The sequence below is a fragment of the Chinchilla lanigera genome, unplaced genomic scaffold (genome assembly GCF_000276665.1).
Source record: "Chinchilla lanigera isolate Chin_1 unplaced genomic scaffold, ChiLan1.0 scaffold00002, whole genome shotgun sequence".
In the NCBI taxonomy this organism is placed as follows: domain Eukaryota; kingdom Metazoa; phylum Chordata; class Mammalia; order Rodentia; family Chinchillidae; genus Chinchilla; species Chinchilla lanigera.
In genome coordinates, this window is record NW_004955403.1 from 656,258 (window position 1) to 668,110 (window position 11,853).

General features: G+C 45.5%; 1 protein-coding gene across 3 annotated transcripts in view; it reads left to right on the plus strand.

The window, feature by feature from the left end:
• The window catches only part of Clk1 (CDC-like kinase 1), a 9,200-nt gene extending 450 nt beyond the window's left edge, over positions 1-8,750 (plus strand). For 2 of the 3 annotated variants that reach the window (XM_005373237.2, XM_013511835.1), the window contains exons 2-13: positions 510-670; positions 1,124-1,352; positions 2,319-2,409; positions 2,768-2,834; positions 4,485-4,601; positions 4,683-4,849; positions 5,660-5,754; positions 5,842-5,971; positions 7,228-7,310; positions 7,932-8,011; positions 8,140-8,230; positions 8,402-8,750. In XM_005373237.2, the coding sequence (XP_005373294.1) occupies positions 510-670; positions 1,124-1,352; positions 2,319-2,409; positions 2,768-2,834; positions 4,485-4,601; positions 4,683-4,849; positions 5,660-5,754; positions 5,842-5,971; positions 7,228-7,310; positions 7,932-8,011; positions 8,140-8,230; positions 8,402-8,545 (1,455 nt within the window). In that variant the 3' untranslated portion in view covers positions 8,546-8,750. Of the gene's footprint in view, positions 1-509; positions 671-1,123; positions 1,353-2,318; positions 2,410-2,767; positions 2,835-4,484; positions 4,602-4,682; positions 4,850-5,659; positions 5,755-5,841; positions 5,972-7,227; positions 7,311-7,931; positions 8,012-8,139; positions 8,231-8,401 lie in introns of those variants that run through there. The other variant, XM_013511838.1, reaches the window with a different exon arrangement.
• Positions 8,751-11,853: the final 3,103 nt, after the last annotated feature.

The window sequence follows — 11,853 nt, forward strand, 5'->3', positions numbered from 1 at the left end:
GCGGGGCGGCGCGGCGCGGCTCCGGGCTGCGCGAGTGGTGGAGGCTTCCGAGCTTTGGTTGTAGCCGCCTTTCGGCCGACCCCAGCGGGGCGATCGGGCCTTGGTGGTCCTCGTGGGTGCTGGGGGTGGACTTCGGGGCGCGCTGAGCAGCTTCTCCAGTTCTCCGGGTTGTTTCTTTGAGACAGGGTTTCACTATGCAGCCGAGACTTGTCTTAATTTCGATCATGTAGCCCAAGCTGGCCTCGAACTCGCAGGACTCCTCCTGCCTCAGCCTGCCGAGCGAGTGCCGGGATTACAGACGTGGCGCCACCGCGCCCAGCTCTTATTTTGTTTTGAGACGATCTCGATAAATTGTCCAGTGATTACCGTCACTTTAAACTTGGAATGCTCCTGCCTCTGCCTTCTAGGTAGCTGTGGCCGCCACACCAAGTGGGGAGGTTGGCAGAGCTTTTTCCTGTTACGTTTCGGTGGGGATAGAATGTAACGCGGAGAACCTGTCTTTCCCATAGATGAGACATTCAAAGAGAGCCTACTGCCCGCACTGGGAAGAGAGGGACTGGGACTATGGGAGGTGGCGGAGCAGCAGCAGCCACAAAAGAAAGAGGAGGTCCCGCAGCAGCGTTCGGCAGCGCAAGCACTGCAGGTTCGAGTCCTCAAAAGCCTCTGACAGGTGAGTGGGGGTCCTGTCCCAGGACATGAGGAAAGAATGAGGAGGTCTCTTGATAGAAAAACACATTTTCATGATAAAAGTCGTGATCAGTTCGAGTAATTGCTTAGATTTTTGAGACAGGTCTCCATGTGTAGTTCGGGCCAGCCATAAATAAACTCAGAGGGATTCTCCTGCCTCAGCCTTCTGAGGCTTGGCTACCACATCTGGCTTGTTACTTCTTTCTGCTGGGAGATTTTGGTAGCTTGCAGCGTTTGTATACGTGTCTAAGTTGCTCTGCTGAGGCTACAGGCTGTGCCACATGCCCTTCACGAGGCTGATTTGAGGGGTTCACCTCCGGGCGGTATGCAGCTCAGTGTTAGATCATTGGCAGTGTGTGAGACCGCTGTCAAAAAAGACTTGAAAATTTGATGGTTTGCTTTAGCATAAAATATAGAAAATATGTTTTTCTTGCAGCTATTATTTGGAAACCAGATCTATAAACGAGAAGGATTACCACAGCCGACGTTACATTGATGAATACAGAAATGACTGCTGTGAGGGATGGGGTTCTGGACATTGCCGTGGAGACCGTGAAGGCAGATACCAGAACCATAGTAGCAAGTCCTCTGGTAGAAGTGGAAGAAGTAGTTATAAAAGTAAACACAGGACTCAGCACAGTACTTCTCACCATCGATCTCATGGGGTATGAGCTCTTTGAAAACATTCTGAAAATTTTGTTTCCAATGTGGAACAAGGAGACTTGTTTGTGTTTGAGAGAATTCTGTTTAAGAGAAAGTCATCTCAATACTGACTTGATTTTATGTGTGCACTGGATAGGAAATTCCTGAAACACAGTATGTTCTTAGTGTAGTAGATTTAATTGTTAAATGAGTACTAATTTTTATTCCATTGAAATAATGGAGGTAATTCACAGTAATTACAAGCTATTTCAAAAGGGGTCTTGTGGTAGTCTAACAAAATCTGATTTGTTGTGATGAGTTCATGCCTTACCACAAAAAGTAAACAGGCATTCGGTTTTTGGGTAGTTAGTGGCTAGTGCTAACAAAGGCATGTTCTCTAACCTTTCGTTAAACAAACTGCCACAGATTTAAAGTTTGTTATGTATTATTAATTGGAAATCAGTTGAGATATGGTATGTAATAATGTAATATTAAACGTCTATGCCAAATATTTTTTCTTCCCAATATTAAGACTTTGATTTTATTTACTATTTTAATATTTGTTTTCTTAGATTAGCTGGGAAATCTTAATTTGGCCACAGTCTCCTTAATAAGTAAATATTACATTCTACAGTTTTGCAACATTAAATTTTAGGACACTAGAAACTTAAAATTGTTTCAGTGAATGCTACAACTAAGCATTTTTTAAAAAGAAAAACAATTGTATTTATGTTTTGTTGCCTTACCACTTTGAGTGTCTTATCTGAAAATCTGTTCCTTGCCATGTTTTTCTCCTGTTAACATAAACTATGTGCCCTGTGAATTTCTGGGGACTGAATTTGAAATTGCTCCTGCCAACCGCTTGTGGCCTGGCGTGTATCTGAATACCTGAATATCTCCCCGCTGAATGAATTTCGTATTCTGCCCTGAATTCACTCGGGTATATTGATTGGCTGGATGATCTTGGTGCCGCCACTTGCCGTTCCCAGAAGAGCCATCGAAGGAAAAGACCCAGGAGTGTAGAGGATGATGAGGAGGGTCACCTGGTCTGTCAGAGTGGAGACGTTCTAAGAGCAAGATGTATAGAATATTTTTTAACACTTTTTCACTTTTCAGATAACATAATCTGTATATAGATTAAGATTTCAGGGCTTTGGAGATCTTTTTTCTTTCTCTTTTCTTTTGTTTTTCTGTTTCTTTTGGTGGGGGGGATTGTTTTTTTTGCTTTCTTTAGATATTTAATATTTGTTGTAGAGAACTTCAGAACAGTAAATCAAGTTAATAAATTAGTCTAAGAATGAAATTAGACCAATAAGTACATACCTAGTGATAAGGAAATTTGTAACATCAATTAGAATAATTTGCATTGATAGGTTTTGAATGATAAGTACATAATTTCCACTTCCTGTTTTGACTGAGATTTATTTCTCTCTTTTAGATGAAATTGTTGATACTTTAGGTGAAGGAGCATTTGGAAAAGTTGTGGAGTGCATTGATCATAGAGCGTAAGTTCCTTGTGCTGGAATTACACGTGAGGTGGCTTGGGTCTTTTGACTTCCTTTTGACATTCTAAGAAGCTCCCAGTTAAAGTACTTTTTGCCTTTGTGTTTTATAAATAGTAGTTACATTAATGGTATATACAGCTTCTGGGATAGGGGTCCAGTTCAGAGCCCTGGGTTCAGTGTCTAGGACTAAAAATAAGTGTATATGACTTCTAATTGCAATTTTACGGTTTTTTTGTTTGTTTGTCTTTTTTGAGACAGGGTGTCAACTATGCAGTTCAGGCTGGCCTTGAGCTCATTTTGTAGCCCAGGCTGGTCTCGAACTCACAACAGTCCTCCTGCCTCAGCCTCCCAAGTGCTGGAATTACAGGCGTATGCCACCACGCCCGGCTCTAATTGCAATTGTAGGCTGATAAAATTATTTGAGGAGTCTTAGCCACAATTATGGCCTTTTTTAAAAAAATCAGTCAATCTTGTAGAGTTAGGGTCCTAGTCCAGGCTGGCTTCCAACTTGAGATCTGCCTGGGCTCCCTGGTACTGGGTTACAGGTTGCCCTGTCACTCCAGGCTTCCCCCCCACGCACACACTTTAAATTGTTTCTTAGTCTTGGTTCTTTTGTTTTTGTTTTTGTCTTTTTGAGGCAGAGTCTCGATACGCAGTTCGGGCTGGCCTTGAACTCACTTTGTAGCCCAGGCTGGCTCACAATGATCCTCCTGCCTCAGCCTCCCGAGTGCTGGGATTACAGGCATGTGCCACCACGCCTGACTCTCAGTCTTGGTTTTATATTGGAATTCTTTGGCGTTTTCCTTGCCCCCAGTTCTTTTCAGGGTAGTTTGCTTATTATTTGTTTTTTTTTGTGATAGGGTTGCACTATGTAATTTAGGCTGGCTTTGAGCTTACTGTGTAGCCCCGGGGTGGCATGAAACTCACAGGATCCTTCTGCCTCAGCCTAAGTCCTGGAGGATTACAGGCACTTGCCACCATGCTCAGCCTTGATAGTTCTAGGTTGAGGTCATAAGTTTCATCGTCTCCATCCAGCAAATTTTGGGCTGAAACTTCTCTTTCGCACTCTGGGAAGGCCCTGAATTGATGTGTTTCCTTTGTAAATAGTGAAGCTTCTTGAGTGAGCCGAGGCTGGGGAGGCTGAGCCCTAGTGCTCTGCATTTGCCGCCACGTGCAGAGTCTTCAGAGCTTGGCGGGGGAAGAGGGGCAGGCAGAGTGGGAGGAGCTGCTGACGGGACGTTGAGGAGTTGGTGTCCCAGCGCAGTTGCTGAACTGGAACTGCGGTGTGCTGCGCAGGGACTCCAGGGTCGTTCTGAGTGGTGGTCTAGTGAAAAGAGTTGTCAGGCCAGCTGTGGTGGTGCACAGCTGTCGTCCCAGCATCCCCGTGGGTCACTTGTGGAAGCCCAGCCTGGGCTGCATAGGACAGTACCCCCAAAACCCCAGATGAAGAGGCTGTGCCATTCAGCATTCCATTGAAAGGCCGTTTCGTGTTTGCTGTTGAACTGAAGTGAGAAGGCTTACATGCACTCGCTCCAGCCCTAAGAAGTCAACCACAGATTTAAGAGTAATAGGAAATAAAGTCTTTCTAAAAACAGAAAAGAAATGGACACCACATTTGTCATTTTTTAACTTAGACTTACTCTCTCACAGGGGAGGTAGGCGCGTAGCAGTAAAAATAGTTAAAAATGTGGATAGATACTGTGAAGCTGCCCGCTCAGAAATCCAGGTTCTGGAGCACTTAAACACGGCGGACCCCAGCAGCGCTTTGTAAGTGTCGGGTCGGGGCGTGGACAGTGGGCTGGGGGCTGCGTTGTGCAAGGGTTACTCGCGCGTTTCTTGTGTTCGTAGCCGCTGTGTCCAGATGTTGGAGTGGTTTGAGCACCACGGTCACGTTTGCATTGTGTTTGAACTCTTGGGGCTCAGTACTTACGACTTCATTAAGGAAAACGGATTTCTACCCTTCCGCCTTGATCACATCAGGAAGATGGCATATCAGATATGCAAGTCTGTGAATTGTAAGTTCTTGGTATAGCTTTCCAAAATAGAGAATAAGGGCTGGGGATTTAGCTCAGCGGCAAAGTGCCTGCCTGGCAAGCGCAAGGTCGTGAGTTCGGTTCCCGGTACTGGAGAAAAACCAAAAAAAAAAAAACAAAAAACAAAACAAAATAATTCTAGCATGTTTGGGATCTTTTAATGGGATTGAGGATGTAGCTCTGAGGTGGGGTGTACTTAATAGGTACTAGTTCCAAGGTTTTACCCCCTGCACCACACACACACATACAATCTAACATGAGATTTATCAGGAGCCTGGAAAAAATAAGTATGTTGTACATTTTAAAATTGCCTGTAATCCTTGCACTTAGGAGACTGAGGCAGGAGGATTGCTGTGAGTTTGAGACTAACCTGGGCTACAAAGTGAGTTCAAGGCCGGCGTGAACTGCATAGTGAGACACTGTCTCAAAAAGACAAAAAAAAAAAAAAGACGTGGCCATTGTAAGACCCTAAAAGAGTTGGGGGGAGGGGACCTTTTTGAGACAGGGTCTCACTGCCCTCTCTTTGTACCCCAGGATGGTCTCAAACTTAAAGGATTCTCCTGCCTCAGCCTCCAAAGTGGTGGGATTACAGGCATGTGCCAACATGCCTGGCAGAACCTTGAAAGTAAAGTAATTGGCTCCTTGTGGACTCTGCAGGAGGGGAGCAGGCTTTAACCCACCTGAAATGCTCCTGACCACCGCTGGGCATGTGGGAAGGCAATGAAAGTTGATGTTGCGGGACCTGGGAGTGGTCATTTTCAGATTGCAATAACTTTTCTGTTTTATTTTCAGTTTTGCACAGTAATAAGTTGACTCACACAGACTTAAAGCCTGAAAACATCTTGTTTGTGCAGTCTGATTATACAGAGGCGTATAATCCCAAAATGGTAAGTCTAGTACATGAGCTTCTTGGCTTTCAGTAAATGTCTCAATATTTTTACTATTTTGTCTTCATGGTCATTTATGATTTTCAGAAACGTGATGAACGCACCTTGCTTAATCCGGATATCAAAGTTGTAGACTTCGGAAGCGCAACGTACGATGACGAGCATCACAGCACGCTGGTGTCCACAAGGCACTACAGAGCGCCCGAGGTGATTTTAGGTTAGTAGTCGCTGGTTACCCCGGGAGCTGTTTGTTTACTGTAAGGGACTCAGCTCATTTGAGACAAGGTCTCATTGTGCAATGCCAGCTGGCCTGGAATTTACTTTATAGCCCAGGCTGGTCTTGAACTCACAATGATCCTCCTGCCTCAGCCTCCTCAGTGCTGGGATTACAGGCGTGCACCACCATGCCTGGCTATTAGTAGGATTTTTTAAAAAGTGGTAGTTTTTTTTTTTTTCTTTTTTCTTTTTCCAAAGGATCAGTGTTAGAAATAGGATTTTAAGCTTTGGGTTGTTCTAGTTAACTGGGTCTTTGAGCAAGCAGCTTAACCTTTCTGGGCTCATTGGATGGTTGTGATGGCTGGGTGGGGGTGTGCTCTGATAGTGTATTGTGTAGACGCAGCACAGTACATCTACAGATAGTCTGAGGGATGTCACCTGTAGATTGGTGTGTGTAGTACAGCCGATTCCTAGGGCTGTGAAGAGAAAAAAGGATTAATGAAGGGGAGAAGAGGGTGCAGGTATCAGACTTGCACACAGGTGGTGTGGTTGCTGCAGGCTGCACAGCAGACCACTCCAGGCAGACCTGGTGCTGCCTGCTCTTGAACCTGGGCCCTCACGCTGGGCAAGCACTGGTCTCCTGAGCTCTGTCAGCCAAACTGTTTACCAGGAGGAGTACACTTCATGAGTGTAGCACGTAAATAACGCAGTCACGCGGTTCTGAGGAAGTATCTCTGCCATACAGTTGAACGTCCTGTGCTTAGACCTGGTGGTGCGTCACAGAGCCTGCCTGGCAGATGTGTGAGGTTATGAGTTCGATTCCCAAGAATGACATTGCAGGCTTGTTGACAGCAGCAGTGGCAGAGATGCGAGTGACGCAGTGTGCCCTGATGTCAGCGGGGTGGGGGTTGTCCTCCATTCTGCCCGTGTCTCACTGGACAGGGCCTGACTGAGTGTGAGTCTCAGCGTAACTGTTCAGTGCAGTCAGTCCCTACGCGAGAGGCATCACAGAAGCCCGGGAACTTCCCCAAGTCCCCAGTTCCAGTTAGTCTGAGCAGAGATTCAAAACTGGGTGCCTCCAAACCCCTACCTCTTATATGAACTCAGTCTGCCTTATATTAAGTGATTTCCTTAGGGTCTTTTCAGCGTGTCAGCACATTATATGTGTTCATTTTTAGCAGAGTGTTCCAAAGTAGCGTTCACTGTTTTTAAGAAACTGCGAGGGTTTTTCCCCTAACATTGTGCTCTGCTCTGCAGCCTTAGGGTGGTCGCAGCCGTGTGACGTCTGGAGCATAGGGTGCATTCTCATCGAGTACTACCTTGGGTTTACGGTATTTCCGGTGAGTGGCTGCCTGTTTCTGTGGCTTGGCACATGAAAGTACCTGAGTGGAGCTGAACACTTGAGTGCAGAACATACATACGTCTTCACTTAGCAGTTCTTCTCATTACAGCAATAGATACTGCACAACAAGCAATAGATAAACAAAATCAAGTGAAGTGTAATTTCTTTTTTCATTTATTTAGAGACAGGGTCTTGTTAGCCTTGAACTTCTTACTGTCCTGCCTCTCCTGAATGCTGGGAAACAGGCATGTGCTTCCATACCCAGCTATATTGTGTGTTACTTTAGTTTTGTCTTTTCGAGACGGGATCTCACTGTGTAGTTCAGGCTGGCCTTGAGCTCACTGTGTAGCCCAGGCTGGCCTCACTCGCACTGATCCTCCTGCCTCAGCTTGCCAAGTGCTGGAATTACAGGTGTATGCCACCACGCCCGGCTAGATGTGTTATTTTAAAACAAGTGTATTATAAACAGCTGTCCTTATCCAGTTAGGGAAATCAATGGCAAGTTTATTCTTGAGTTAAGTTTTCACAGCTGTCATCTGTGAATTAGAAAATGACTTCTTGTCAGGTGAAAATGATGCACAGTGTGTTATCAGATTAAAACATTGTACTTTTATTTTAGACTCACGATAGCAAGGAGCACTTAGCGATGATGGAAAGGATTCTTGGACCTCTGCCAAAACACATGATACAGAAAACCAGGTAAGTTTTAGTTAAGCCTTAATTACTACTACTCTATCACTTTTTTTTCCTTACTGCCACTTTGTTATGTGTTCTGGTGTTTTCACTGTTGATACTATAACCATAAATGGATGTTGACTTGTTTTTAGGAAACGTAAATATTTCCATCATGATCGCTTAGACTGGGACGAGCATAGTTCTGCCGGCAGATACGTCTCACGGCGCTGTAAACCCCTGAAGGTGAGTGAGCCTGACGTCACCACCATGCCCCAGGCCTGGCTTCTCCTCGGGGTGGGTGTCTCTTGGTTTGGATTTCTGTGTTTCTGAGAACTGAACCCAGGACCTTGTGCTTCACCCCACTTCCTGTCTGTCTTCATAATGGTAAAAAAGTTTTGTTTTGTTTTGTTTTAGGAATTCATGCTTTCTCAGGATGCCGAACATGAACTTCTTTTTGACCTCATTCAGAAGATGTTAGAGTATGATCCAGCAAAAAGAATTACTCTCAAAGAAGCCTTAAAGCATGCTTTCTTTTACCCACTTAAGAAAAATATCTAATTACATAATTGAATAGTTCTCTTGCAGAGATAATGACAGACTGTATCAGTCTAGTTTTAAATATTAAGTTATTTCACACAGCTTTGTAAATTTCTTACATTTTTGTATTGGCTATGTTTGGGAAATTATGTACCTAGCTAAGTAGGAAATACTTTTCAGCAATTACAGGATGATTTATTCAGAATAAAGTTTGTGCTTAACAAAATTTATGAGTCTGTACAATATACACTATTTTGGGCGCTGTTTTTCTCTACCACTTTTGAGGTTTGGGTGTTCCTGATTTTATTTTTTTTTTCTTAGCTTCTTGTGGCAGGGTCAGTCCCTGTGGTTCATACTGGCCTTGAATTCACTGTGTGATCCAGGCTGACCGTGAACTCCTGGTGAGCCTCAAGTCTGGAAGTTCTAGGGGACTAAAAGTTGGGACCTAGGTCTGCCTTCTAGAGTTACTACATGTGAAACCAGATGAAAAGATGGTGAGGGCCTGGGGATGTCGCTTAGCCGAATAAGCATCTACCTGGCAAGTGTGAGGTCCTGAGTTTGAATCCCAGTACCAGAAAAGTCTTTAAAAATGGGGCTTGGTGTAACCAGCCAGCTGAGAGGCTGAAGGATCATAAGTTCCAGCCAACCCCGTTCTTGGGAGGCTGAGGCAGGGTTGCTGTGAGTTGAGCATGAATTGCCTAGTGACACTGTCTCCAAAGAAAACTGTCCCAGCCTGGGCAACTGACAGACACGGGGGCTGTCTCAGAAATACGCGAGGGCAGCCAGGGTCTCTCCCTGTGCTGCTGAGTGCCAGTCACTGCTGCGGGTGGTGGTACACCTTGTCCACCAAGGACGGTGCTTGTGGCCTCCAGTGACCTGTTGCCAAAGCTGGGTTCCCAGGTGCTGGAACCAAGGTACTTTATGGCTTCTGCTTCATCCTTGTGGGTCCCTGAATCTTAGAACTTAAGACCTGTGCAGCCTGTTGTGCTTTGGGCTTGGTTCATCACTGGTAAATTGGGATAGGTACGTCTGTTGTTTCAGAAATCCTGAACCTGTTTGCTAGCATCTTTTGTTTTTTATTTTTTTGTCTGAGACACGATCTCACTATGCAGTTCGGCTGGCCTAGAACACATGTAGCCCAGCCTGACCTCAAACTTGCAACGATCCTCCTGCCTCAGCCTCCTGAGTGCTGAGATTATAGATGTGCATCACCACGCCCAGTGTTCATTTTACTCTTATTTCTTGGATTTCTCATGTGAAACCATATTTTTTCTTTTTTTGGGGTGGGGGGTACAGGGAATCAAACTCAGGACCTTATGCTTGCCAGGCGGGCACTTACGCCATTGAGCTACATGCCCGACCCTTCCGAGAGGTTTGTGTTTTGTTTTTTTTTTTTTTTTTGGCGGAATCATATTCAACCTGTAATTGACTTGTTCACTACACGTTACAGTCACAGTACACCCTTGAGATCACCCCTTACTCAACTGCAACTTCAGGAGTGAATAGTACTCCATTGTGCTTGCAGAGAAGCAGCCCTGCATGGGTCAGTAGTGTCATGTACCTTTTCCGAGGAGGTGCCCAGGACAGTACAGCTGGCTCACATGGATGTCTACTTTGTTTCTGAGGAGTGTGCACACTGGTTTCCTAGTGGGTGTAGCAGTTCAGGGTCCCTCTGACAAGGTTCTGTCTCCCGTAACCTTGTCAGTGTTGGGTTTGTGTTCAGGACAGCCATTCAGACTAGAGTAAGCTTTTCAGTGACTAAACAGGAGCAGTTTTCTCATGCACTTACTGGCCGTTGGTACTCTGGAGACGTGTATTCATTTCGTTTGCCTACTTTTGGTTGAGTCATTTGTTCTATAGGTGTTTTGAGTGCTTTATTCTAGATAGTCCTGTCAGAAGAGAATTGGCAGGAACCATCTCCCGTTCTGTAGATTGTTGCTGTGCAGAGGGTTTTGATGTGACCCCTTTGTTGACCCTTGATACTGTGCCATTGGGTTCTGTGCAGGAAGGCCTGTCTTGGTTTTCTCTTGTTGCTGGGACAAAATACCCGACACCAAAATTAAGGGAGGAAAGTTTTATTTAGTTGACAGATGTGGAGGTTTCAGTGCATACTCTGCTGGCTCTAAGGCAGAGTGGCACACAGCAGCGGGCAGCAGTTCCTAGCTGCAGAAAACGGCAAAAACAGCAAGAGCAAAAGGGAGGAGCAGCAGGAGCAAGCCACCTTCCCTCCCTTATATTATATGCAGGCTGCCCGCCCCAGGGTGGGTGTAGCACTCACACCCATAATCCCAGCATTGGACCACGAGTCAGTCACAAACTCTAGAAGCCTGTCCCATGACTGCATGAGGGTTTAGGGGGACATCTAGACACAAACCGTAACATTCCACCCCTGGTCCCTCAAAAACTTTCTAGTCCATCCGTAAGAGTTGCCAAAGTCCTAACAGTTTCAGCATTGCTGAAAAGCCCGAGTCCCAAGTCTCCAAGATGTCAGGCAAACTTTTAGCTGTGAACCCCTGTACAAATGAAAGTTAAGCCAAGCATGGTGGTGCACATCTGTACTCCCACCATTCAGGAGGCTGAGGTAGGAGGTTCGTTGCAAGTTTGAGACCAGCTTGGGCTACAAAGTGGGCTCAATGTCAGCCGGAGCTGCATAGCAAGACCCTGTCTCAAAAAAGACAAAAAAAAAAAAAAAAAAAAAAAAAAAAAAAAAAAAACAGTTCCAACATTCAATGGCATAAGATAAACATTTCCATTCCAAATACTACAAACGGGGATACAAAGCATTGGGACCGAAGCAAGTCCAAAATCTAGCAGGACAAACATTAAGCCCTGTAGGTCCATCTGAAGCAGTCTGGTAAATTCTCCAAAGGGCTTGCATAGCTCCTCCCCTATGGCACCTCTGGTGGTTGTAGCTCTCAGGGCTTCTCTTAGGCCTGCTGAGCTCAATCCTTGCAGCTTTCCTTAAATGGTCCATGTTTCTGGTTTTTCCCAACTTCTGGGGTCTCCACTGCACCTTTGGCTTCTCACAGCTTCACACACTGCCCTCTCAGGGGCACACTGCTTGGCCTCCCAGGCCTTTGGAAATTGGGGTGGAAGCCTTTCTAACCTCAGAACTCTTGCATTCTGCATGTGCCTAAAACCAGCACCACATGGGTGATGCCAAGGTCTGCTGCCACCTGGAGCAGTAGCCAAGCTTTCTTCTCTCTTGTGGGGGTTGAGGGCCTGGATCACTGAGCCCTGTGAACCTGATCCTGAGGAACAAAAAATTCTCTATACCTCTGCCATTCTGGAACCTGGAGTGGCCATGGCTGCCATTTTGGAACATGACA